This window comes from Haematobia irritans, chromosome 5 (assembly GCF_050003625.1).
Source record: "Haematobia irritans isolate KBUSLIRL chromosome 5, ASM5000362v1, whole genome shotgun sequence".
Classification (NCBI taxonomy): Eukaryota; Metazoa; Arthropoda; class Insecta; order Diptera; family Muscidae; genus Haematobia; species Haematobia irritans.
Window position 1 is genome coordinate 175,428,409 of NC_134401.1, and position 25,218 is coordinate 175,453,626.

At 32.8% G+C, this 25,218-nt stretch overlaps 3 protein-coding genes across 3 annotated transcripts in view; 2 read left to right on the top strand and 1 right to left on the bottom strand.

The window, feature by feature from the left end:
• Positions 1 to 25,218, bottom strand: part of LOC142240974 (endoplasmic reticulum metallopeptidase 1) — a 69,467-nt gene that overhangs the window by 34,536 nt on the left and 9,713 nt on the right. The gene's annotated exons all lie outside the window — the stretch shown is intronic.
• On the top strand, positions 6,628 to 13,184 carry LOC142238336 (uncharacterized). Its single transcript, XM_075309947.1, has 2 exons — positions 6,628 to 6,908; positions 11,844 to 13,184. The coding sequence occupies exons 1-2, from the start codon at positions 6,905 to 6,907 to the stop codon at positions 12,659 to 12,661; spliced, it is 822 nt and encodes a 273-aa protein (XP_075166062.1). The 5' UTR covers positions 6,628 to 6,904; the 3' UTR covers positions 12,662 to 13,184.
• Positions 18,002 to 24,779, top strand: LOC142238335 (endoplasmic reticulum metallopeptidase 1). Its single transcript, XM_075309946.1, has 10 exons — positions 18,002 to 18,258; positions 21,371 to 22,038; positions 22,102 to 22,304; positions 22,360 to 22,514; positions 22,669 to 23,052; positions 23,114 to 23,479; positions 23,594 to 23,737; positions 23,796 to 23,895; positions 24,009 to 24,406; positions 24,472 to 24,779. The coding sequence occupies exons 1-10, from the start codon at positions 18,253 to 18,255 to the stop codon at positions 24,637 to 24,639; spliced, it is 2,592 nt and encodes an 863-aa protein (XP_075166061.1). The 5' UTR covers positions 18,002 to 18,252; the 3' UTR covers positions 24,640 to 24,779.

A 25,218-nucleotide genomic window follows, 5' to 3' on the forward strand; every position in this document is an offset into this window, starting at 1 on the left:
AAAGTTTAGTTCCTCTTTACTAATAAGTAGTCCAAGAGGAGTTGACGGACACCTTCAAATATAAAAGAGGGCATTAAGTTCGAGTTTTGCAGCTAAAACAATTTAAAAATTTTATTTTCTTTAAAATGAATTATTAAAAAAATAAAAGGCATTTTAGACCGATGGTGTTAAATGCTAGTAAAAAACTGCTCACGCCTAAATAAATTTATATTTATATTATAAAATTATTTATGTATGTTTATACTCGACTCCACGTTCTTCTTTTGTAAGTTTTTGAATTCCTTCCAAATTTTAAAGTTTTGTACCAAAAACAGTTTTTTGTTACAAAATTGTTATTTTTGCAATAAAAAATAATATTTTATCCAAAAATCAGTCAAATTCGTTTATATCAAGCACTGTTAATGACTATAAATCTTTAATAAGTAGTGTAATACGTATAGACTGATCCACTTTAATGGCCTTTTTTTTATGGGCTTTTTTTAATGGGCTTTTTTTAATGGGCTTTCTATGATAGGTCATAAGGTCATCCAAAAAAAATTTTCCCTGTATGTATGAGTGTCATTGTATTGAATGCATTGGCTGGCGGTGTGGTGCATGTGCATGTATCGTGAAGATGAGATAGGGATGGGGAGAGATAAGAGTTTGGCTGTTGGGAAAAGTGTGTGGAGTTTTCTGATCGCCTAGTATTGAACAATCGTTGAAACCTAGATTTGGTGTTTATTTATGTGCCATAGAAGAAGGGATAGGGTGAAGAGATAAGTGATTCGCTGTTGAGAATGCTATTGATTTGTTTAGCATTCTAAAATGGGAGACAAAGTGACCGTCTGAGATTCTGAAGAAATGCATGTGCATGTGTCGTGAAGATGAGATAGGGAGGGGGTGAGATAAGATTTTGGCTGTTGGGAAATTTTGTGTTATTCGATTTGATTTCTTGGTTGACTGTGTGGAGTTTTCTGATCGCCTAGTATTGAACAATCGCTGAAACCTAGATTTGGTGTTTGTTTATGTGCCATAGAAGAAGCGATAGGGTGAAGAGATAAGCGATTCACTGTTGAGAATGCTATTGATTTGTTTAGCATTCTGAAATGAGAGACAGAGTGATCGTCTGAGATTCTGAAGAAATGCATGTGCATGTACATGTATCGTGAAGATAAGGTTTGGAGGGGGTGAGATTGGCTGTTGGGAAAATTTGAGTTATTCGATTTGATTTCTTGGTTGGCTGTGTGGAGTTTTCTGATCGCCTAGTATTGAACAATCGCTGAAACCTAGATTTGGAGGAAGAAGGTGTAGGGGGAAGAGATAAGTGTTTCACTGTTGGGAAATCCTATTGATTTGTTTGTCATTGCACAGAATGACCACCCAAGATGTATATGTATCGTGAAGATAAGGTATGGAGGGGGTGAGATAAGATTTTGGCTGTTGGGAAAATTTGAGTTATTCGATTTGATTTCTTGGTTGACTGTGTGGAGTTTTCTGATCGCCTAGTAAGATGTAAACATTGATGTCTAATTGCATACAAAATATCTATGAAAATCAGGCAATGTGTCTATTTGTTTAGATTCTTATGTATTTGTTACTTTTGAGAAGAAATGTGTATTTATAAAGGGATAAATATCTCATTCCTCGAAGAAATATATAGTATATTCATTTGAAATTTTAGTTCCCAATTGAATTCTAAACCCCGACTTAGCAATTCATATGCACGGAGTTTTACGTTGTGAATACAACATTTAAAAAAACTGAAAAAAACAGAATTTTGTTAATTTTTTTGGTGTTTTACAAAAAAAAAAAAATCGAAGTTTTACGTTGTGAAAAAGACAACATTTGTTAACAAACGAAAAAAAAAAAACAGAAACGGACACGTTGTGAAAAAAAAAACAACATTTGTTAACAAACGAAAAAAACAGAAACGGACGTTGTGAATTTTTTTGGTGTTATACAAAAAAAAAAAAAAAAATAAATAAATAAATCAAAACACGTAAAATACGTTGAGACTTTTTGTTGCAAAATAATAAATATAAACAAAAAAGAAAAAAGAAAAGAATCGTACCTTTTAATAAAAAATTGCGATTTGTTTCTTGTGCTGCAAAAATAATTAATAAAAGTTTTATTTATAAAAATTTAAAAAAGAAATATTTGAAAGAACTTTAAACAAAATGGAATCCCAAATGTTGACGTGCAAAGTATGCGGAAAAATGTTCAAAAGCCAAAATGCACTCCAAAAACATTTGCAGACACACAAAACGTGTAGTTTATGTGGTTTGATGGTGCGAAATGTCTATGCATTGAAATTACATATGGAAATTCACCAAGCGACAATGCATAGACAAGGTTTTGGACAACAACAGGAACAACAACAGCAACAACAACAGCAACAACACATAAACATGTCCGTGGGAGGTGGAATCTACCCCCAACAACAATATAATTGGGATCAGCAACCAGGGCTTAATCCAGGGTCCCAACAACAACAACATTTTAACTTGCTGCATCATCCAGGACCTATCTTTCATCAACAATTGCTGCAGCAAAATCAAAACTTGGAGCAACACTCAAACATATTTGAGCAGCAACAGTTTAATTTTGACCAGCAACCAGGGCCTAGTCATGGTCAGAGGAATTTAAATAAAGTATGTGAAATATGCAACGTCTATGTAAACCCAATGAATTGGTTCAAACATCACCAGTCTCCGAATCACATACAAAAAAGTGATGTTATTATAAATAACCAATTTAGACAGACGATGACAGGATTTAAAAATCGTGTAGGAACTTATACGTACCTAACCGATATGAATACCATAGATATAAATGAGGTATTCGAAGAATGTAATAAGAGTTTACACCTGTTAATTTTAAATTCACTGGCGAAGAATAAAAGTCTGAAGATAAATATCCAACTAATTGGGGAATACATAAAGTTGGGTGGTGAAGAGCTCCAAATGCAACACATGTACCATGTGTCCAAAATGCAGAGACTGGTTATGTCAGACAACATTGAGGATTTCATTAAAAGGCATATTGAAGAAATAAAGAGTCAAATGGCGGATTTCCAGGAAAGAGACTCTGGATGGACTTTGACTCGAATTGAAAAATTTGAAATCAACATCAACAAATGGTCTGGCTTTTGTGGTTCCCAATATATTCCAACGCCACCAAAATTATATTCGAAAAAAGCATGTATCAATGTCAGAAATACGGATGAATACTGCTTCAAATGGAGTGTCATTTCGGCGTTAACTTCCCCAAAGCCGACTCACCCAACGCGAACTTCATCCTATCGAGTAGATATCAGGCAGCAGAATATTTTGTTAGAAAACAATATAAATTTAAATTTTGAAGGGCTAGAATTCCCTATGCCTGTGCAAGAAATCCCAAAATTTGAAAAGCTGAACCCAGGAGTTAGTATTAATGTATATGGGTATAACCGGAAAGATGACACTGTCATCGGGCCATACCACATATCCCAGAATGTTGTTCCAAATGGGGTACACATTAACTTGTTGTTGTTGGAGAGTGGGGGTAAAGCACATTATATTTGGATTAAAGACATGTCAAGGTAAGAAAAAAAAATCCTTCATTTCATTTTTTACTTAAATATTAATAAAATATTTTTTTTTATTTTATTTGTTGTAGATTATTATCTTCGCAGTTAACCAAAAATTGTAAGAAATTAAAAATTTGCGACAGATGCCTGCAATACACTTCAAACTCCGACAAGTGGTCGAATCACTTAAAGGAATGTTCCAACATTGTAACCACCGTACCGGATGCAGGTAATAATTTTATTCGCTTTAAAAACATAAGTAAAACGATGGATGTCCCTTTCGTTGTGTATGCCGATTTTGAGTGTATACTAGAGAAAGATAGTTTAGGATCAACAATAAATAAGCACAAACCGTGTGCTTTTAGTTTTTATATAAAATGTAGTGTAGATAGTTCGTTAGATAGATTTAAGATTTATACTGGGGAGGACGCTGGGGAAAAATTTGTTAAATATTTAGATTTAGAATGTAGAGATATATACGAAAGGTATTTATCATTAAAAAAACCAATATGTCCCTTATCACCTATTGAGGAATCCAGTTTTCACGCAGCTCAATTGTGTCACATTTGTGACAAAAATTTAGATACGGATAGGGTTAGGGATCATTGCCATATTACTGGAAAATATAGGGGGGCGGCCCATAATGAATGTAATTTAAATTATAAGATCCCAAAGTTCATACCAATCTTTTTCCATAACTTTTCGTCATATGACTGTCATCTATTTATTAAAGATTTACTAAACCTTATTCCTGGAAATACCTCAGTTATACCGCTAAATAAAGAATTATATATATCGGTATCTCATAAAATTAAATTTGATAATGGGGATCTTTTAGAATATAGGTTTTTAGATTCTTTAAGATTTATGCCTTCAAGCTTGGATAGCTTAGCTAAAAATCTGTTAGATGACAAAATGACTACGGTTAGATCTAATTTCTCAAATGACCACGAATTTAAATTAATGAGAAGGAAGGGTGTATTTTGTTATGAATACTTGGATTCATTTCAAAAACTTAAAGATATAAACCTTCCCTCTATAGAAAACTTCTACAGTAAATTAACCAACAATAGTTGTAGTCAGGAGGACTACAATCACGCTATAGAAGTTTGGACAACATTTAATTGTAGAACACTTCAGGATTATATGGAGTTATATTTAAAAACGGATGTCCTTCTACTCACAGATATATTCGAAAACTTTCGAATCTTATGCAAAAGCATACATAAGCTGGATCCTTGCCAATATTTTACGGCGCCTGGTCTATCTTATGATGCTATGCTAAAGCTGATAACATCGGATGGTTTTAGCCTAGAATTGTTGAAGGACGTAGACACATACAACTTTATAAAAAATGGCATTCGTGGAGGTATTACTCAATGTAGTAAAAGATATCACAAAGCCAATAATAAATATATGAAAAACTTTAATCCTGATATTGTATCTACATTTTTATTATATCTTGATGTTAATAACCTATATGGATGGGCGATGCAGCAATTCTTACCATATGGTAATTTTAAATGGGTTGCAGAAGCTGACATTATTAGGGATCCTAACGTAATCAAAAATTTTAAATTCGATTCTCCTGAAGGGTATATTTATGAAGTTTCAATAAGTTGTCCACCCCATCTACATAATAAATTTAATGATTTACCTTTAGCGGCTGAAAACAAAAAAGTGGGAGGATCGAAACACAACAAACTTGTTGCAGATCTTACACCAAAAGAAAGGTATACCATCCACTACATGACACTAAAACAATGTTTAGAGCAGGGCTACGTTCTAAATGAAGTGCATAGGGTGCTTACTTTTAGTCAAAGACCATGGCTAAAGGAATATATTGACAAAAACAATGATTGTAGGAAAAAAACAAATATTGTTTTTGAAAAAAATTTCTTTAAACTATTGAACAATGCAGTATATGGCAAAACAATGGAAAATGTTGAAAAAAGAAAAGATGTGTCTATTGTAAAACAGTGGGCATATAGTGACAGGCGTAAGTTAGGTGCTGAAGCTCTAATTTCAAAACCAAACTTTCATAGTATATCCAAATTCACAGACAATTTTTGGGCTATTCAAATGAATAAAACAAAAATTGTTTATGATAAGCCAATATACTTAGGATTTTGTATTCTAGAATTAGCTAAGTGGAAAATGTATGACTTCCACTACAACTTTATGAAAGAAAAGTTTGGTGAAAGAATACAATTAAACTATATGGATACAGACTCTTTCATATACACCATCGAATCTGAAGATGTGTATGAAGAAATTAGACCTCATCTTACTACACATTTTGATACATCTGAGTATTCCGAAGATAACCCTTTCAACTTTCCTCTTGTAAATAAAAAGGAAATTGGATTAATGAAGGATGAAAACTGTGGTAAGATTATGACAGAGTTTGTCGGTTTAGGTCCAAAAATGTATTCATATACTGTTGAGGATGGTTATGAAATTAAAAAGGCTAAAGGTGTGAAAAAAAGTGTAATGGACAACTATAAAATTGATGACTATAGGAATTGTCTATTTACTAAAGAAAAAGTTTGTGATACAATGCTCACTTTTAGGTGTAAGCTACACAACATCTATACGAATGCCTTGAAAAAAGTTGTATTAAGTCCGTTGGATACAAAGCGTATGATCAAGGAAGATGGAATTAATACTTTCGCGTGGGGTCACCATGAAATTGAATCAAGTATGGAAAATATGCTAGTTGATATAGATGGCAATGGTCTAGATTTAGATTTAGGTGCAATCGAAACTGATTCCTCTTTAGAAAATTTAGTTCAACAATATACATCTGATTTTGATATGGATTTTAATGATCTAATGGATATAATTTTAATGTAAATACACTAAACTATTTATTATGTATTGTATGTATTTAAAAAATTTAACATTAAGAATTGTTATTTATATAGAAAAAAAATGTAATAAATAAAATGAAAAAATTGATGTATACATTTTTGTTTTATTTTTATTTATTTTAAAATTGATTATGGATATAAAGGTATGTATGGTTCATTGAAAAAAAAAATTAAATAATTTTTCGCACATTTCCCGTCAATGGTGTATATTCAATATAGCGATCGTGAATTATTAAACAATATGCTATGGTGTTTGCAGGAATGGGTTTACTGGTTTCGAGTTCAATTCTGACATCTATGGGACCTTGTTTGACCATTTCATTTTGGTGGCTAACATCGATGACTGCCATGGGGGTGTTCTTAAATTCAGCGCTTGTTAGTAATGGTTGTGGTTCTTTCATATAAAAGCTGTGTTGAAATTTGGCGTACATGTCATATAGAATAGCATATCTATTATCATCAAATTTGAGATTAAGATCATCATATGGGTAAGTATCGGAATTTAGATGAACTTTTAAATTTACTAGATTACAATGTATAAACTTGTTGTTTTTTTCAAATACCACGATTACAAATCTGGGGCGCTCTCTATTTAATGAAAGCTTTACATTCCAATTACATTTTGTCGCATTTGGGAATGTAGGATTAAAGTGACAATCCCAACTCCGAAAAGCAAGCGGTAATGTGGTACCATCTTTAATCGTTTTTATAATTTTCAACTTTGTTATATCGGAAGCTTGCACATGTGGTATTCTCCATGTTATATTCTGTATCGTTAGTTTAACCATTTCTTCAGGCTTTGTGGAAAAGCAAGCATTATGATCATTTGAACTGCGCAACAAAATTAAGTCATGTTTACAGTTTAACACGATTTTATTGAAGTCCTCTGCGAAGCCCAACAATAATTTTAACGGAACATAAAAATTAAATGACCCGTTTTCCATGTCATTGTGTTTACTCCATCCTGCATTCAGCATCATATTCGAATCTAATTCATTGAGAGATAAATAATTTTTTATAGTACTCGCCATTCCTAAATAACGTGTTCTATCAATTTCAACCCCATTGATTTCATAACGAATCTCATCAAACATATGTGCTACACAATTATTTCGCAGTCTAGCATTTGGTGTTGCTATACCATCCATCAGCGTTATGAAGCCTTCTATGTAGATATAACTTTCAGATGGTAAGACATAGAGATCTTGATTTTGGATTGTTATTCTAATTTCATCATTATTTTTATATGACTGTATATATGGCATATAGCTATGATAATCCTTCTTAATAATGCTTTCATCAGAAAATGGTTTTTCTGCAACGCTTAATATTTCAGACATTTTTCTTAAGCTGTAGTTTTAAAGATTTTAGGAATAGTTTATTTTCTTTAGTTAATTTACGTTTTATAGATTGGGGCAGTATATTTTGTGTAATTAGCTCGGCTGCTCGTTCCGGAATGGAATCATTACCTATTTTATTGTAATATTTATTATAGATAATCATTTCGCTTTCGGTTTTAGATGAAATCGTAAAGTAATCTCTTCACCCCGAAAATTTATTATACGCCTTTCTTGATCCACAATCCAAACTTTTAGACAACTTATTTCCTTGACATTCACAGGTAAATAGATTAAATTCCTGGGTATCTCATCCATTTTATATCCTGGAGAGACATTCATAGCAAACTCATGTATTATATGCGACGGTGTGTTATTCATATATGATCCTGTGATTATATTACATTGGACTTGGATGGCATTCACTTTCATTATGTTCACTGATTGATGTGATTTATGTCGTGCATTAGGTAGCAAAATTCGATTGTTGAAGCCAAATAGCGCGCCAATAGAACGATCTTTGTTAAAATCAATAATGTCGTGGGAGGAATATATTTCAATTTGAAGTGTATTATTATTAGCCTCAATCTCTAATATTTTGTTGATATTTTTCTTTACATATTCATGTTTTAAAAATTTAACAATATCCTCCAGTTCATAAGATCCCACCGGAATTTCAATGCAATCACCACCAATGTGGAAAAGATTGTTATCGTAGTCAATATTTGGAATTGAATTATACGAATGAAAATCAACTAAAGCACATTCATATTCATCATTAAGTTGTATGGGTGGGAAATAATTGGTTATGAGCACCGACGATCTTCCGCTTAGGGCTAATGTAATTGACATTATGAAAACTTGCTTTAGAATGAAAAACAAAATTAAGTTTCAATCTTCTTTATTTATTTTATATTACTAAATACACATCATAAAATTTCATTCTTATTAATCCATGAATTGTGGTCATTAGAAAATCCCAACCATTTAACATATGCTTGTTGACCTTTTGTTTTTAGAATTTTTTCAACGAGGTAAACATCAGGGTGTCGCGTTCGCAGAATTTCTTCTCTATAGAAACCTCCTTTTATTGGATTACCTTGATAATCTTCCAATAGATATGTGGTAGGATTAGTGTTTTGGATAGAACTTATTCGAAAAATTTCCGTACTGAAATTAGGTGTATATCCTTTTTCAAATATATTTTTATATTTACTTATGCGAACATAGTCACCAACATGGAAGTTTGAGGGTTTATATACTTTAAGATGATTGTAAGCAGTTTTTAAAATATAATCCTCATTATTTTTATTGACATCAATAGGAGCCATTTTTATTGTTCTGTGTATTTTCCGATTATATTGATTAACTAAATTTGGTAAAATGTCAATCCACTTATAGGAACCGTTGTATGAGAACTCTTTAAACATAAAATTTTTTAACGTACGATTAAAGCGTTCTACGATGGATGCTTTCATCACACTAAATGTGGAGTAGTGGTTTATTGAGTACTTTTGCGTAAGACTTTTAAACTCTTTATTAAAAAATTCTTTACCATCGTCTGTTTGTAGATTTTTAGGTGTTCGACCTTTGTTCAATATTTTTCTAAATGCATTGGAAACATCATATGCATTCTTAGTTTTAGTTGGTTCTGCCCATGCGTATTTTGAAAATGTATCGATGACCGTTAAAATATATTTATATCCTCTATTTAAAGATGAATAAGTTCCCATTTCAACCAAATCAGCCTGCCAAAAGTCATCAATTCCTTTCATTATATATCTCCGACGGGGAAATTTTTTCCGGGCTTGAGTGTGTATCTCTTGTACTATTCCTCTTTTGGCCATTGTTACTTTGTAATTAAATTTGATTAATGAACTTGAGATGTTATTCGCATATCCGACAGGACTGTAAATATATCCTTGATAATAGTTTTTAACTGCGATATTTCTTGATGTATTGTATTGACTTCAATATTTAAGTCTTTTTTTAGTAATTCACGTGAGATTTCGATTTGTTTTTGTAAGTAATTTTTGTTGACTGCGTCTGCACTTTCCACCGGTACCCCCACGTTTTTAATCTTTTTATTTTGGAAATCGATGTTATTATGCTTGTCAATAGCAATACCAAATATTTTCGGAACATATCTTTTCAACTCACTAGAATTTGAAAAGTGACCAAACTTATCGACGCTCATATCTCGATTGAATGCAATTGACAATTATCAGAATATTATATTGGCCTCCCTTAATTCTTCAATTATAGATATTATTTCATTGTTATGATTTGAATGGCCAGCTTGTTGAGATGCAATAAGAAGTTTTAAGCGTTCAACTAATTCATTCGGATCATCCCAATATATATAGTTTGGTTTATTTAAATTTAGGCTCATTAAACCTTTACCAGTGTAAGTGTCACCAAAAAGTTTCTGGATAATCTTTTTATATTTATATCCTTTATTCCCTCGTATTTGACCAACAGAATCATAGTTCTTACGATGAGCATTTGTTCCCAAAAGAATTTTCTTGTATATATCCAATTCCAGTGAATCATACTTTTGTGGCTGTTTCTGGGTAATTAATTCAAACAAGCCTGGCGTGTTTGCCCACGATTGATTCCCAACAACAATCTTATCATCGCTAATGTTAATAGGACTGTTTCCCAATTTCCACACTCCATTTTCGTCTTTATATGGTCCATATACAGTATCGAGAGTTTGATCATTAAAAAGTTTAGTTAAATTAATAGTATAGAAATTATCATCTTCCAATTGTGAAAAATAATTTTCTGAATTTTCTTTATTGTCGCTGTCTTCATCACTTTGAGAATCCAGTTTAGAATTTATAATTTTTTGAGAGTGTTTATCAAAATTTGATTTAGGAGGTTCGGTCTTTATTGGTGTGCTACTTTCAAACTTAAAAGTAGGAAGTTCTTTATTTCGCTGTTTCATTTTCTCATTTTTTAATTTCATTAAATTATTCAATGGATCTGTTAAAGGCTTGAATACATTTTCCAGTTTATGTGAAGCGTCGTCTTCTCCTAATTTTATGCTTTGAAATTTTTTTCTCAAAATTTTTCGAGATTTTATTAATTCTTTCAATATTTTTTCATTCATATTGTATCACCAATAGAAATCTTTTGAATTATTTTAAACCGATAATGCTAACTGATGTATCGCTTTCGAACCGCTTTCGAACCGCTTCCGAACTGCTTCCGAATCGCTTTCGTACGGCTTTCGAACTGCTTAGATAAGTAAAGAACCGCCCTTAAAATAATTTCAAATCGGTTGCAGATGAGTTGGGGTGTAAGTAGACGTCTGCATACAGTGGAAAGACATATACTACTAAGGTGTAATAAATATGTCAAAACCTTTTCTATATCTTCCATCAGCGATTTCATCGTCTTTGCTTATAACCATAAAACCATACCTATCCCTCCAACATTCACGACATATATCCACAAACATTTTATAGGACATATCGCTACCCACATGGTCATTAAATATATGTTTCATATTCGTTTCATCTTGCTTAAAAACAACAATTATGTTTGCGTTGTCCCGTATCAAATGTTTTGGTATGCGACTGTAAGTTTGGCATAAGTAAAATGAGTCTACATTTTTGTGACGACCCATAGAGAAATAATCACGAATATTATTCTGTTTATCGCATGCGACATCATCAAATATCATTATAGAGTTTCGTTTTGCTTCATGTGGCGGTATAACATCGTCGTTGTTGTTATATATGAAGTATCCCATACCACTTATAGGCTCAATTAGTCTTCTCAGGTATTCATATTTGGGTTGATATAACGATTTTGAGTACAAATATATATTTTCAAATGTTAGCCCATTTTCACTTTCTATAAGGCTTATCATAACATTAGTTTTTCCGCAATTTGATGGGCCCACAATTAGACATCGAATGGAATCGGGTAACAATGAACCATGTTTCGATTTATTAGGTTTCGCTTGCGTAAAATCTAGATCACGAACAGAAATACTTGTATCCTGTTTAAGTAAACGCATATTGACGACTAATTTATTATTAAACTGACCAAATAAATTTATGTGTTTATTTTTAGTTGAGAGCATATATATGTTTGTATTTCGGAAGAGACAAGTCAATCGCAAACGATCCATACAAGGAAGAGGATTCGTAAACAATTTAATCAACGCCTTACCCATTGAGCTACATTTACCCGGATACAAATTTTGTGGACCAGGAACAAAACTCGATAAAAGATTGAAAAGGGGTGATAAAGGGATAAATGCTTTGGATGCAGCCTGTAAAATTCATGATATAGCTTATTCACGAAGCTCAGATATTGAAAAACGCCACAAAGCAGATAAGGAACTCTTAGAGAGGGCGTGGGAGAGAGTAAAAGCTACCGAAAGTACTTGGGGTGAAAAATTAAATGCTTATTTAGTCTCCAACGCAATGAAAGCAAAACTAAAACTTGGCATGGGTATGAGGAAGAAAAAAGCATGCGGACGTACAATTTTCAATTCAACAATTAAAAAAGCCAACACACTACTAAAGAAGCAAAAACCTGTTGATATTAACTCTGCAATAAAAATCGCTCGGAAAGTTATTAATTCATCATTCAAAGGGAAAAAGTCACATGTCGTCATCCCAAGAGTTATTAATGTTCCTAAAATTGGCGGTTTTCTACCATTGGTTCCTATTATAACAGCACTAGGTGCCTTGGGTGCAATATCTTCGGGTGTATCATCGATAGCAAGAACAATTAACACTGCTAAAGATGCTAAAAAGCAACTAGAAGAGAGTATGCGTCACAACAAAAGTATGGAGTCAATTGCTATGGGTAAAGGACTTTATCTTAAACCATACAAAACTGGTATGGGTATTACCCTAAATAATACGGATACAAAAAACTAATATCTAAGCTACCTAACAGACCGCTGACAGATATAGACATCCAAATATTTGGGAAAGAATATATACCACATTTTCGAGGAGTCTTTATGCGAGATAATCTTCCGAAAAAATGTCAAACAAAAGAATGTGGTGTAGTAAACTTAGACTCAAGTATAGGATCTGGAACTCATTGGGTAGCATATTATAAAAACCACAAAGAAATTGAATACTTTGACAGTTTTGGAAATCTTCAACCCCCACTAGAAATATTGGTTTATTTAGGTCCCAATATCAAATATAATTATCAACGAGTGCAAAGGTTTAATGCATTCAATTGCGGTCATTTATGTTTACAATTTTTACTCCAAATTGTATCACAAAAAAAAAAAAAAAAAATAAATAATGTTTAATGTTCTCTGTTATTTGAATATAAAAGCAAGATGAGACTTTCCTTGATTTAGTTGGCTACGAAATATTGTCCGTTATACTTCGAATCATGTATGTACCGGATTTTGTATTGGTGGACTTTCAATACTGTCATGGGAATGATGACAGCATATATATAAAAGAATTGGCGTATATGCGAGGCTATTCTGTCGTACCCAGCTATTTCCTATTCAAACCCCCTTTCGATAACAGAGAACTAGTCAAGGAGGGTAAACGGAAAAACACATATTGTAAAAAATATGTTCACGGCTTAGATTGGAAAGATGGTGATATAAATTACACTGAAGTTGGCGATGCCTTGGAACCACTAAATAGTTATAAGTATGTGTTTGTTTTTGGACAAATTAAGAAAGAATTCCTTCAAAAATATTTAAATACAAATATTGTAAATCTAGAGTATAGAACAATTTTCCAAAATATGAGAAGCTACTATACGCATTGCCCTATGCATAAAGATAGGAAATTCAAGTGTGCTGTAAATAATATATTTAAATTATTTATATATATAGAGAAATTTTATGAATCTATAGAGGAAATTATTTATGAAGAAATACAAAACTAAACAATATTTCTAAACAAAAATAAATAAATAAATAAATAAATCTAAATAAAATAAAATTCATCTGTGTTTCAATTCATAAATTTTACATGTATTCCAATATCAAATATAATTATCAATTAATGTAAAGCTCTGAAATGTAAACTTGATATTTAACACCCTCATTTTCTGAATATAAAAGCAAGATGAGACTTTTTTATATTTAGTTGGCTTCGTAAAATTGTCGGTTATACTTCTCATCATGGTCAATTTTCAAAAATCAGATTTTGTATTGGTGGACTTTCAACATTGTTTTGGAAATAATGATTGCATATATATAAAGGAATTGGCGTATATGCAAGGCGGTTCCGTTGTACCAAACTATTTTTTATTCAAACCTCCTTTCGATAGGAGGGAACTTGTCAAGGAGGCCAAACGGAAAAATGTACATTATAAGAAATTTATTACTGGCTTAGATTGGAAAGATGGCGATGTAAATTACACTGAAGTCGGCGAGGTCTTAGCACCCTTAAATAGTTTTAAGTACGTGTTTGTCTTTGGAAAAATTAAAAAAGAGTTTCTTGAAAAATATCTAAGCACAAATGTTGTAAATCTAGAATATAGAACTGTTTTCCCAAATATGAGAAACTATTATACCCATTGTCCTATACATGAAGATAGGAAATTTAAGTGTGCTGTAAGTAACCTATTTAAACTATTAAGATATATAGAATGGCATGATTGTATAGATGACATGATTAGTAAGACAATAAAAAATGAAAATTGTTCACAACAGTAACCCATATGCTTTAGTATGTATACTGCGGTGGGATTATTTAGTTTTATAATTTTTTCTTGTTCTTGTCCACCCAAATTCAAACTAATTCCAAATAAATGAGAAGAAACATATATGATATTAAAATGTTATTTTATTTTATATTACTTTGTTTAAACTTAAATTATTTTTAAAATTTTTGCATCAGGATGTAAATAGAGTAAATCTTCCAACATTTCCCTATGACTTTCCGGGTCCATGTCATTATCTGCAATCCTCATTAAGTCATCCAATGATATTTCACAGAGGAAATGTTGGCCCTCCGGTATATTCTGTTCTTCCACTTGCATGTTGTTTAGGATTCGATCATTCAGATTTACGTTTTCATCCTCATCATCGCTGAATATAATTTGGGATGGTGGTAAGGCCATTTTTTTTCTCGTGATGTTGAGTTGACGAAGGCTGAATTGAAACTGTCCCTATGAGTTTCTTTTGGACACTCTTTGAAAAACTGAAAATTCATAAATTTTCGAATTCCATTGTAGTGAATGGAAATTCGATGCATTTGAGATAATTTTTTGTTTGGACACTTGTAGTTTTCAAAACACTCAAAATATTCTATAAGCAATACATTATGAAATGCGATTTCTATTGCATGTTTGTTGTTTCTCAAACCCTATGACAAATTCTAAAAATTGACAAGAAAAAAACACAATGGTTTTGTTTCGAATTTCATTCTTTATTTAAAATTTTCATTTTTTTCTTTTAATAATTAATATGGTGCGTAAAATGGATCGGAGGACAAACACTGTTTCAACTCCAATCTGCTAATTGGATTCTCCTTATCGTCTGAAATAGACACTTTTGAAACAGAAAATTCTCCAGAATCTATACGTTGAATTGTATCATCATCCAGGCTGTTAAATCTTTTGGGTAAATATAAGATTTGATCATCCACCAAACGCAGCACTATAGAATCCCCATACTTTGTAGTTGTCCTATAGCATCCTTCAATAGAATAGTCCTTATGTGTAACCATATCCTTAATATGTAGGATACGTTTTAAATTTTTTTCATTGAAAATGGACACGACATCTATAGCACCGGACATATTTATTTATTTATTTATTCTAATTCAATTACGTTTTCTGAACTGTGGTATAATTCCAGAGAGCATATGGCTTTTATAAGCGATTGTTCAATCCCAGGCGATCAGAAAACTCCACACAGCCAATCAAGAAATGAAAACGAATAACACAAATATTCGTTTTCATTTCTCAGTCCGAAGATTTTTTGAATGACCTTGCGACCTATCATAGAAAGCCCATTAAAAAAAAGGCCCATGGACAGACACTCTGCCTCTGATTTTAGAATGCTAAACAAATCAATAGCATTCTCAACAGTGAAACACTTATCTCTTCACCCTACCCCTTTTTTCTATGACACATAAACAAACACCAAATCTAGGTTTCAGCGATTGTTCAATACTAGGCGATCAGAAAACTCCACACAGTCAACCAAGAAATCAAATCGAATAACACAAAATTTCCCAACAGCCAAAATCTTATCTCACCCCCTCCCTATCTCATCTTCACGACACATGCACATGCATTTCTTCAGAATCTCAGACGGTCACTTTGTCTCCCATTTTAGAATGCTAAACAAATCAATAGCATTCTCAACAGCGAATCACTTATCTCTTCACCCTATCCCTTCTTCTATGGCACATAAATAAACACCAAATCTAGGTTTCAACGATTGTTCAATACTAGGCGATCAGAAAACTCCACACACTTTTCCCAACAGCCAAACTCTTATCTCTCCCCATCCCTATCTCATCTTCACGATACATGCACATGCACCACACCGCCAGCCAATGCATTCAATACAATGACACTCATACATACAGGGAAAATTTTTTTTGGATGACCTTATGACCTATCATAGAAAGCCCATTAAAAAAAGCCCATTAAAAAAAGCCCATAAAAAAAGGCCATTAAAGTGGATCAGTCTATACGTATTACACTACTTTAATAACCCACATTTCGAAGTTTTATTATAAAAATTTAATATAGTATAAATATAAATGTGTAAATTAAAAAAAAAAAAAACAACAAAAAAAGTGTTCGGTCGGAGCAGGGATTGAACCCACGACCCTTTGCATGCAAGGCAGACATGCTAGCCACTGCTCCACGTGGCAAACAAATGTCTGTTTCTGTTAAATAATGTTATGTTTGCATGGGCTCGTGGGCGCTGCAAACTATGCTATATAAATGTAACTTATAACGATAATTATCTGCTGGTGACCATAACAGCTACGTAGCCCAGTGGATAGTGTGTTGGCTTACAAACTGTATGGTACTCGGTTCGATTCTCCGTGCAGGCGAAAGGTAAAATTTAAAAAAATAAAAAAGTGAATAATTTCTTCAACATTATTTGTATTACAGAAAAAGGTGCCAAGAATTAAAATATTTCGTGGAAGTGAAAATAACGAGTATGTTAGGGAATGAGCACAATCGTCTTTGGGAAAAATTCTTCCAAGCATATAACATTTTTGGGCTCAAAATGTTTCCAAACATATAATATGTTCACATAAAACAAACATATTAATGTTTCGGCAGTATGTGCTTCCTGCAAAATATGTTTGGAACATATGTTAAAGAGGCGATTTTTTTTGAGGGTGCACACGACTGACGACAATTCACGTGACCCATTCCACGAGGCTTACTACATTTTCAAAACCAGCAAAAACTAAACGTGATTAGCATATGAACATGAATTAAATCTTTATTGTGAGCGTGATTTTGCAAACATTTTATTCACGCACACCCACGAATAGATTTTATTTTTCCCTCATGTACGACATATTTATTTTAGTCCCATTCACGAACATTCAGGAGAGAGGCTTTGCACTTTGCAAACGATTCACTTGATTCTGCCGTAAGAATTCGTGGAGCGGGAATTTCTTGCCACGTTCAGACCTCTAATCTTAATCAATACCAAAATAATTTAGGGATAGAAATGTTCGGAACTTTTTGGACCTCTGTTCAAATTATTTATTTGTAAAAATAGTCGGAGTGTTTCTCCCATATATGGAGCACAGACTCTTGATATTGCATTACAATGCATACCGAATTTTCTTATAATGTTATATTGAAAGCATTTATAATGCTCACAATAGATTTTCGATTGGTGTACGCTGTGCAAAATGAATTAAGAGGTTATTTCCTATTTGATGTGATTTGAGTTTTCTCGGTCTCTCTCCCTCTCAAGCAAACCCTAATAAAATCATACTGAGCTTAAATATAAAATGAAAATACTTTTTTTGTTAATCAAGAGAGGATGACACATTGCTCAAAATGATACTGAAATAGTACAATGAGATAACTGCGGACGCGAGAACAACATCATTGCACAAAATTTTTCATTCAACATTGTTCCGTGTTTGTGATAAAACGATACAAACTTACATTAGTGTTCAGCCGACGATATTAACATTCAATTATTATTTTTATCGATTTCGATATCTATGACCTGAGATAAGACGATGAAGTCTCCACTAGGCACTATGTGAACTTTTTTTCTGGATATTTGAAACACAGAGCATTGATGAAATTCTTCAATTGGATATGAAACTCGTAACCGTGCGGACGTCTTCTTGAGAGTAAAACTTAAACGAAACAAAGTGCTAAGGAGCAAAAACGGAGCCCCAAAGAAGGCATTCGGTAACGGATTGCATATCCTTTTCAAAAGGATCTGCCACAAAATAACTGTCGCGATAACTGCATTTCGAGTGTGTGTGTGTGTGTATTTGCGTGCTAAATTCAGGCGAAGAGGATAACAACTTCAAAAATGGGTGTAGGTCTTTAAATTTCTTGCTGAGTCTAGCAATAATTAACGTACATAAAATTAAAAAGACAACATCCCAGGAATATTTCAAAAATTAAGTCGATACTGCCACTAAAAAGTTCAAAACTGAGATGATTTATAAAAATACCAAATATTAAAGAAAAAATGAAAAGAGATTCATTTTTTATTTTTCTAAATTGCAATATCAATTACCATTATACCACTTAATAAAAAATTAAACAAAATAAAGGACTATCGAAACAAAGGACATTTACATATGTATGAGGAGAGCCATCATGCTGCCATGGCTAGCATGTTCGTGGGTTTAATTCCAGTCTCGGCCAAACATTAAAATGTTCAAGCGATGGATTATTCCCTCTCAGCGAAGGACAATGATAATACATTTTTCATGTGAAAATGACTTTGGTATACTAAAATTTTTACAAAATTTGACTTTTCCCATGTGATTAGCAATACTTGCGTTGAAAGACAAGTTTTTTATATTTCTGTTGGTTTTAGATTTTTTATAAATTTCAATTTAACAAATTTAAATTTTTTAAAGAAATCTATTTTTTCTTCGTCATAAACATTGTACTTTTAATGAGTTATTAACGTAGTCATTTCTATAGAAAATTAAAAACAAAATATTGGCACCTAAAAACTGTCCGTTATAAACGTGTTCCATAGTATATTGAAATTAATCATGTGAAAAAGTACACGGGAGATTCATTTTTGCTACGAATAACAAATGGAAATTAAATATAGTAGATTTTAGACTTAAAAACTATCGTTGTGTATATCAAAAACCACAAAGCTCATAAGGTTGCTGTGCGCTCGAATTTCGGTATTAATCATTCTATGGGACATCACTATGATTGCTGGAGTCCTATGTTCAATGAAAAAACATAAGTCCGATAAACAACCGAAACTTTCTATAAATATTGCTCCTATGGAAATGTAGAAATGGATTTTGCTGCAACATTTTCCATTAAATGATCGGCTCTATGATGTCCAATTACATCAATGAACGGTTCACTTATTATTGTGTTGTTTTGTTGAACACATATATTTTTTAAATGTTCATAAAAATTCATAGAAAATAAAACCACAGCCCAAAAGATCTTAAACAATATTAAACATGGAAATATTTCGTGTAGATACTATGGCAAATACTACTTTGCCTGCAATCATACGATGTTTGGCAGCGAAATATCCGGCGGCAATATTTTGAAAAGAGTAGTAAAAATACTCAATTATATGGTTTTAGTCAGTAGATAAACGTATTTGTGGAAACTTTTTTAAAAATAAAACCTAACACTCATTTATGCTGGCAGTAAACTTTCTAAAATTGCCACCGATAAAAAACCGTTTTTGCAATTATCAGGTGTTACTAACAAGTATATCAACTCATATTTGGCTTCCAAACAGTCTACAATATTGCAACGCACAGAAGGAAACCTTGAGTTTTTAATAGTCAAGTGATATGGAATACAATGATGCAAAATGAAAATATTTGTTCAATGTCCTGTGCCGAAACGTTACGCAAGCCAGAATGAAATGTATTCTGCTTTCAATCATCTAGGGAATTTGAATTGTGATTTTAATTTTTAAATAAAATCAAATATAAACAAAATTTTGTTGTAACACACCGAAAAAAAGTGAACTGTTTTATAGGAAGAATGAACTACCTCGCACGAAAATTGAACTAAATTTTACTCCACATTTCGAGATTTCCACAAAGCGTTGTTAAAACCAGGAAATTTTAATGTCCTGTTGTACTTTTTAATTGCACGAAATTACATCATCTCATAGAAGAAAAAATTAACTAAAAGTAAAGAAGAAAATCATTGGCGCCAAATCATGACCATTTAATATTCTTACTATTTTTGCGAATCATACGAAAATCTTCTTTTGCTTTAGTTCATATTGAACTTATGTGTACGGTCATAAAACTTTATATTCACGTTTAGTTCATACAATTTTTGAGACATACTTAAAAAAGTAAGATTTCATTAAGCTGTGGAAAATTTCGATAAAAATGATAAAATTCAACTACAAGAAAATACATTTGTTCCAATTAAAATAAGTTAAATTTAGGATTAGTTTAACTACGGAATTTTTTTTCTGTACAACAGAGAGCTCCTCAATCATAACCCAAATTTTTACAATTAAAAAAAAAATTACCATCTTAAATTTTTTTAAGAATCTAATTTTTCAAAATTAATGTCATATTAAAGGATTTGTTACAGTTCGGTGTTATCCGCACTAACCATTCATTTCTTACAAGACACTGTGGTATTGATTATTATAGTATTTGGTCAAAATTATACGATTGCGAACAAAAAACTTAAATTCTCCTTTTCGCATTTAAAGAAGTTTAAAAATGTATACAAATATGGCACAGACCATAACCATTAAACACGTGTGTCAAATTTAATCGAACGTTTTTGAGAAATGTACTAAACTCATATAAATACCAGCAAGTTGATATTATTGTACTGTCCATTCTAATCAGCCACAATTTTATGACTTTATATAAATTTGAAAAGAAATTAGAAATATCCCGCAAATTTTATCGTAGTGTATGCAATAACGCTTTTATCTTGGGGTTCAAAGAGGTCTTTTAAAAAAATAGTGTAATTGGCACAGAGGATCATAAATGTATGCCTTGAATCGTCAGCCTATAAACGATAAAGGCAAAGAAAGACACAATGAAACAATCATGCTACGCTATCTAGTTGTTATGGTATTCAGTCAGGACGAACTTTTCATGAACGTTTTTTTTTTATTAACTTGATAGGTCAACTTTATTCTGAGTTGGCCTATCTACTTTTGCTTTAAATTTTTGTGTACTAAATAGGTGTTAACGACAAGAAGATGTTACCAAGTTTAATGTGCACGAAAAAAATAATTCTCTTCCATAAACGAAATTTTATACCAACTAACATCATTTAGAATTTTGTGATAAAAGTTCATTTTTTGAAACTTTCCTGATAATTGCATCTTTCCTTTAGCTAATTCACTGCCACATACTTTAATAAGTATGTGGCATGAATCTAAATAATACTCGTATCTATATTTACAATTAAATGTGAATCGATTTCATTTGTTCGTATTTCAGTTTAAAAAGCAGTATCACATAGAAGTTGATTTTGAGGTTCCCAAAAAGATACCGTGGTACTATGCACCCTTCTTTGCTGCATTTTGGCTAATACTTTACCTGGCTGTGGTGGTAACGCAAATAAATCATCTTCCCAATGCTCTCAATAGGAAAGATGAAGCCACACACCCAGATGCCTTCATAGCTGAACGGGCCGAATTGCAATTAATCAATTTGTCTCGCATTGGACCCAAGGTAGTGGGCAGTGTGGCAAATGAGGTGACAGCCGTGGAATTTCTATTGCAGCAAATCGAAGAAGTCAAAGCTCAGGCCAGTGACTATTTCGAATTCGAAGTTGATGTACAATTGGCAACGGGTAGCTATGTTCATTGGTCCATGGTCAATATGTACCAATCAATACAGAATGTTGTGGTCAAAATGAGCGCCAAAGATTCGACCAGTAACCATTATTTACTAATCAATAGCCACTATGACAGTGTACCTGGAAGTCCGGGGGCTGGAGATGCAGGTTCCATGATAGCTGTGATGTTGGAAGTGATGAGGGTAATAGCTAAATCGGATGGTCCTCTAAAGCACCCTATAGTGTTTCTGTTCAATGGAGCCGAAGAAAATCCCCTTCAGGCTTCTCATGCCTTTATAACCCAGCATAAGTGGGCCAAAAACTGCAAGTACGTGATCGTGATTGAAATCATGTAGATGAAGAATTAATTTTGTCTCCAATTCCTTTGCAGGGCACTAATAAACTTGGATGCAGCTGGTAGTGGAGGTCGAGAGGTGCTATTTCAATCTGGTCCTGAACATCCATGGTTAATGCGTTATTATCGCGAAGTACCCCATCCATTTGCCACATCTATGGGTGAAGAAATTTTCCAAGCTGGTATTATTCCCTCAGATACTGACTTCCGCATTTTCCGTGATTATGGTGGTGTGCCTGGTATGATATCGCTTTGGTATTAGTTTCATTTTTCTAAGCCAATATTTCATTCAAGGATACGATATGGCCTATATTTTCAATGGATATGTCTACCACACCGAATATGATCGAGTCAATATTATTTCGAAACAGTCCTTGCAGAATACAGGGGATAACGTCCTTGCTCTGGCCAAAGGTGTGGCTAACGCTCCCGAAATGGAAAACCCAGAGGTAAGCATACGAAGAACTACATAAAGTTTTTCGAAATAATTAGCACTACTGATAGAAGGGCCACAACATTTCCTTCGTTTCAATATCTATTTAATGGAGTTTTGCATGTTGTATTAGTGATATCTTCATCGTTTTTAACTTAATTCTCTTAAAGGATCATGCTGAAGGACATGTCATATTTTACGATTTCCTTGGATGGTTCATGGTTTTCTACACTCAAACCATAGGAATTGTGATCAATGTGGTGGTTTGTGTTATAGCCTTAATAGCCATTGGTGTATCTCTGTTCTTCATGCATGCCCGATCTGGGTTGTCCTGGAAAGCTGTTCTAAGGCGTTACATGACCATTTTTGCCATCCAAATTGTTTCTTTGGCTTTGGCTGCGGGACTGGCAGCTTTGATTGCTGTATTCATGGATGGTGTGGGAAGACCTATGACATGGTTCTCAGAAACCTGGTTACTTATAGGTCTTTACTTTTGTCCAATGTTCTTTGGAATGGGCATATTGCCAGCCTACTATTTGGAAAAGACTAAAAAGGTACGTGTTATTGGTTCATTATGATTGAAAATCATTAATGTCTTTGCTTCCCCTATTTCAGGATAAGCTTAGCTTGGGTTTCCGTATACAGCTATTTATGCATTCCCATTGCCTGTTCCTGATTATTCTAACCATTGTACTCACCTGCATTGGCTTACGTTCTTCCTTTATGTGTATGATGGCCGTTTTGTTTGATATTGCAGCCCTAATAATAAACCTCATTACGAAATGGCATCGGCGTGCTTATTGGTTTGCCATTGCTGCATTGATCTGTCAGATTTTACCCTTCCTGTACTACACGTCCATAGCTCATGCTACTTACATGACAATGATACCAATGATGGGACGCTCGGGCTCAGCATCAAATCCCGATATTTTAATGGCTGGTATAGCCATATTTATGACATTGTTATTTGCTGGATTTATTGTGAGTATATGATACTACATAGCCGTAACGATTATTATATGATAGTTGTAACCACGTTCATCTTAATGTTATCACTCTCAAAAGTCCTATCCTAATATCAGAATATTTTTACAGATGCCCTTGTTCTTTTTCTTCCGTAAAACCCGTACCATCATTTGTTCATTCCTAGCTATTACTCTACTATTCATTATTATAGCTGTTACACCTGCTGGATTTCCCTACAAAGCTAAAACGGCCACCCAAAGATATTCCTTGATCGTAAGTAGTTCTTATGCAATACTTGGAATGTTCTATTGCTATTTCATTACCTTTTTAGCATGTCCAACGAACCCTTCATAATGCCGATGGCAGTACACGGCTGCAAGAGTCGGGAATTTATGTTTATCCACAAGATCGTAAAATTAATAGTGCCGATGGTAGGTTATTTCCAGAGGGTTCATGTTCACATAAATTTCTCCGTGTGTGGGAGTTTGTAGCACTAATTTTTTCTTACATACGTTTATTAATAATTTCTTTTGTTGTTTTTTAGAATATATTGAAGCAATTGGAGAGAAACATAAAATTAGCGAATATTGCGATGTGGAAATGTTTTGTGGTATGCCTCTGTATAATCACAGGTGGCATAAGGCTAGAGAGCGTAGTTTCTGGATACCTACCGAAGAAGATCCAAATTTGCCGGGATCTAGACCAATATTGACCTTGAGTAGCAGCTACCCGTTGGATACAGAAAATACGAAACATTTCGAATTTAATTTACAAGGACCAGATCACATGACCATATTCATAGGACTCCAGGATGGTGTAAAGTTAGTGAAATGGTCTTTCAATGACACAATGATAAGAGAAAAATGGGAACAACCTTATTTTATTTATTTCTCATATGGTAAAGATGAAACTCGAGCTTTAGACTTCAGCATCGATGTAGAGGTAATATTTTCGAATAATATGTCAAAACCATCAAAAGTGTACATATTGCGTTTATTAATTTTCAGAAAACCAGTGGAACGTTCGATACACCATCCTTAGAAATTGGCATTGGTGGTCATTGGATTCATCAAGAGAAGAAACGAACACCAAAATATGAACAATTTGTGGAGAGTTTTCCCGAATACTCGAGTGTTAATGACTGGATAGCCACATATGAAAGTTGGTTCTTTTAGGTATCTAATGCCAATATTAAAGAATATATTAAATAAATTTAGACTTTAAACTCTATACATTATAATAGTTTTACATTAAGGATATTTTCATTTTACTTCGAACCAAGAAATAAAAGCAAAATAGATCATTCTAAATAGAAGTAATGTCACAAAACCCCTAATTATTTATGTTGATTATTATGGTAAAATAATGACACTTATTTGGAAATTATCTCCCATGTTCGGATATCCACACAATTCAATTTCCACTACTCTCGACAAATCGACAAACATGAAAATTTGGTGTTCTGAATTCGACAGTGTTTATTTTTCGAACTTATAGGATGGGTTGTTCAAAACATCAAACAAATCACGAGGGTGTGAATCAAAATATGTAGAATCAAAAGACCTTTTACATTTTTAATTATTAGCATACGTGCATTGATTCACATTCTCTCTTCCATGACAAAATGATTACAAAACAAAATTTTAGTGAAAAAACCCCTATAACTTGTCAAATTTGAACTTTAATTTAATTTCTCAATAGAGTAACGGATTATCAAAAAAAAAAAAAAAAACAAAAACAAAATTATACTTTGA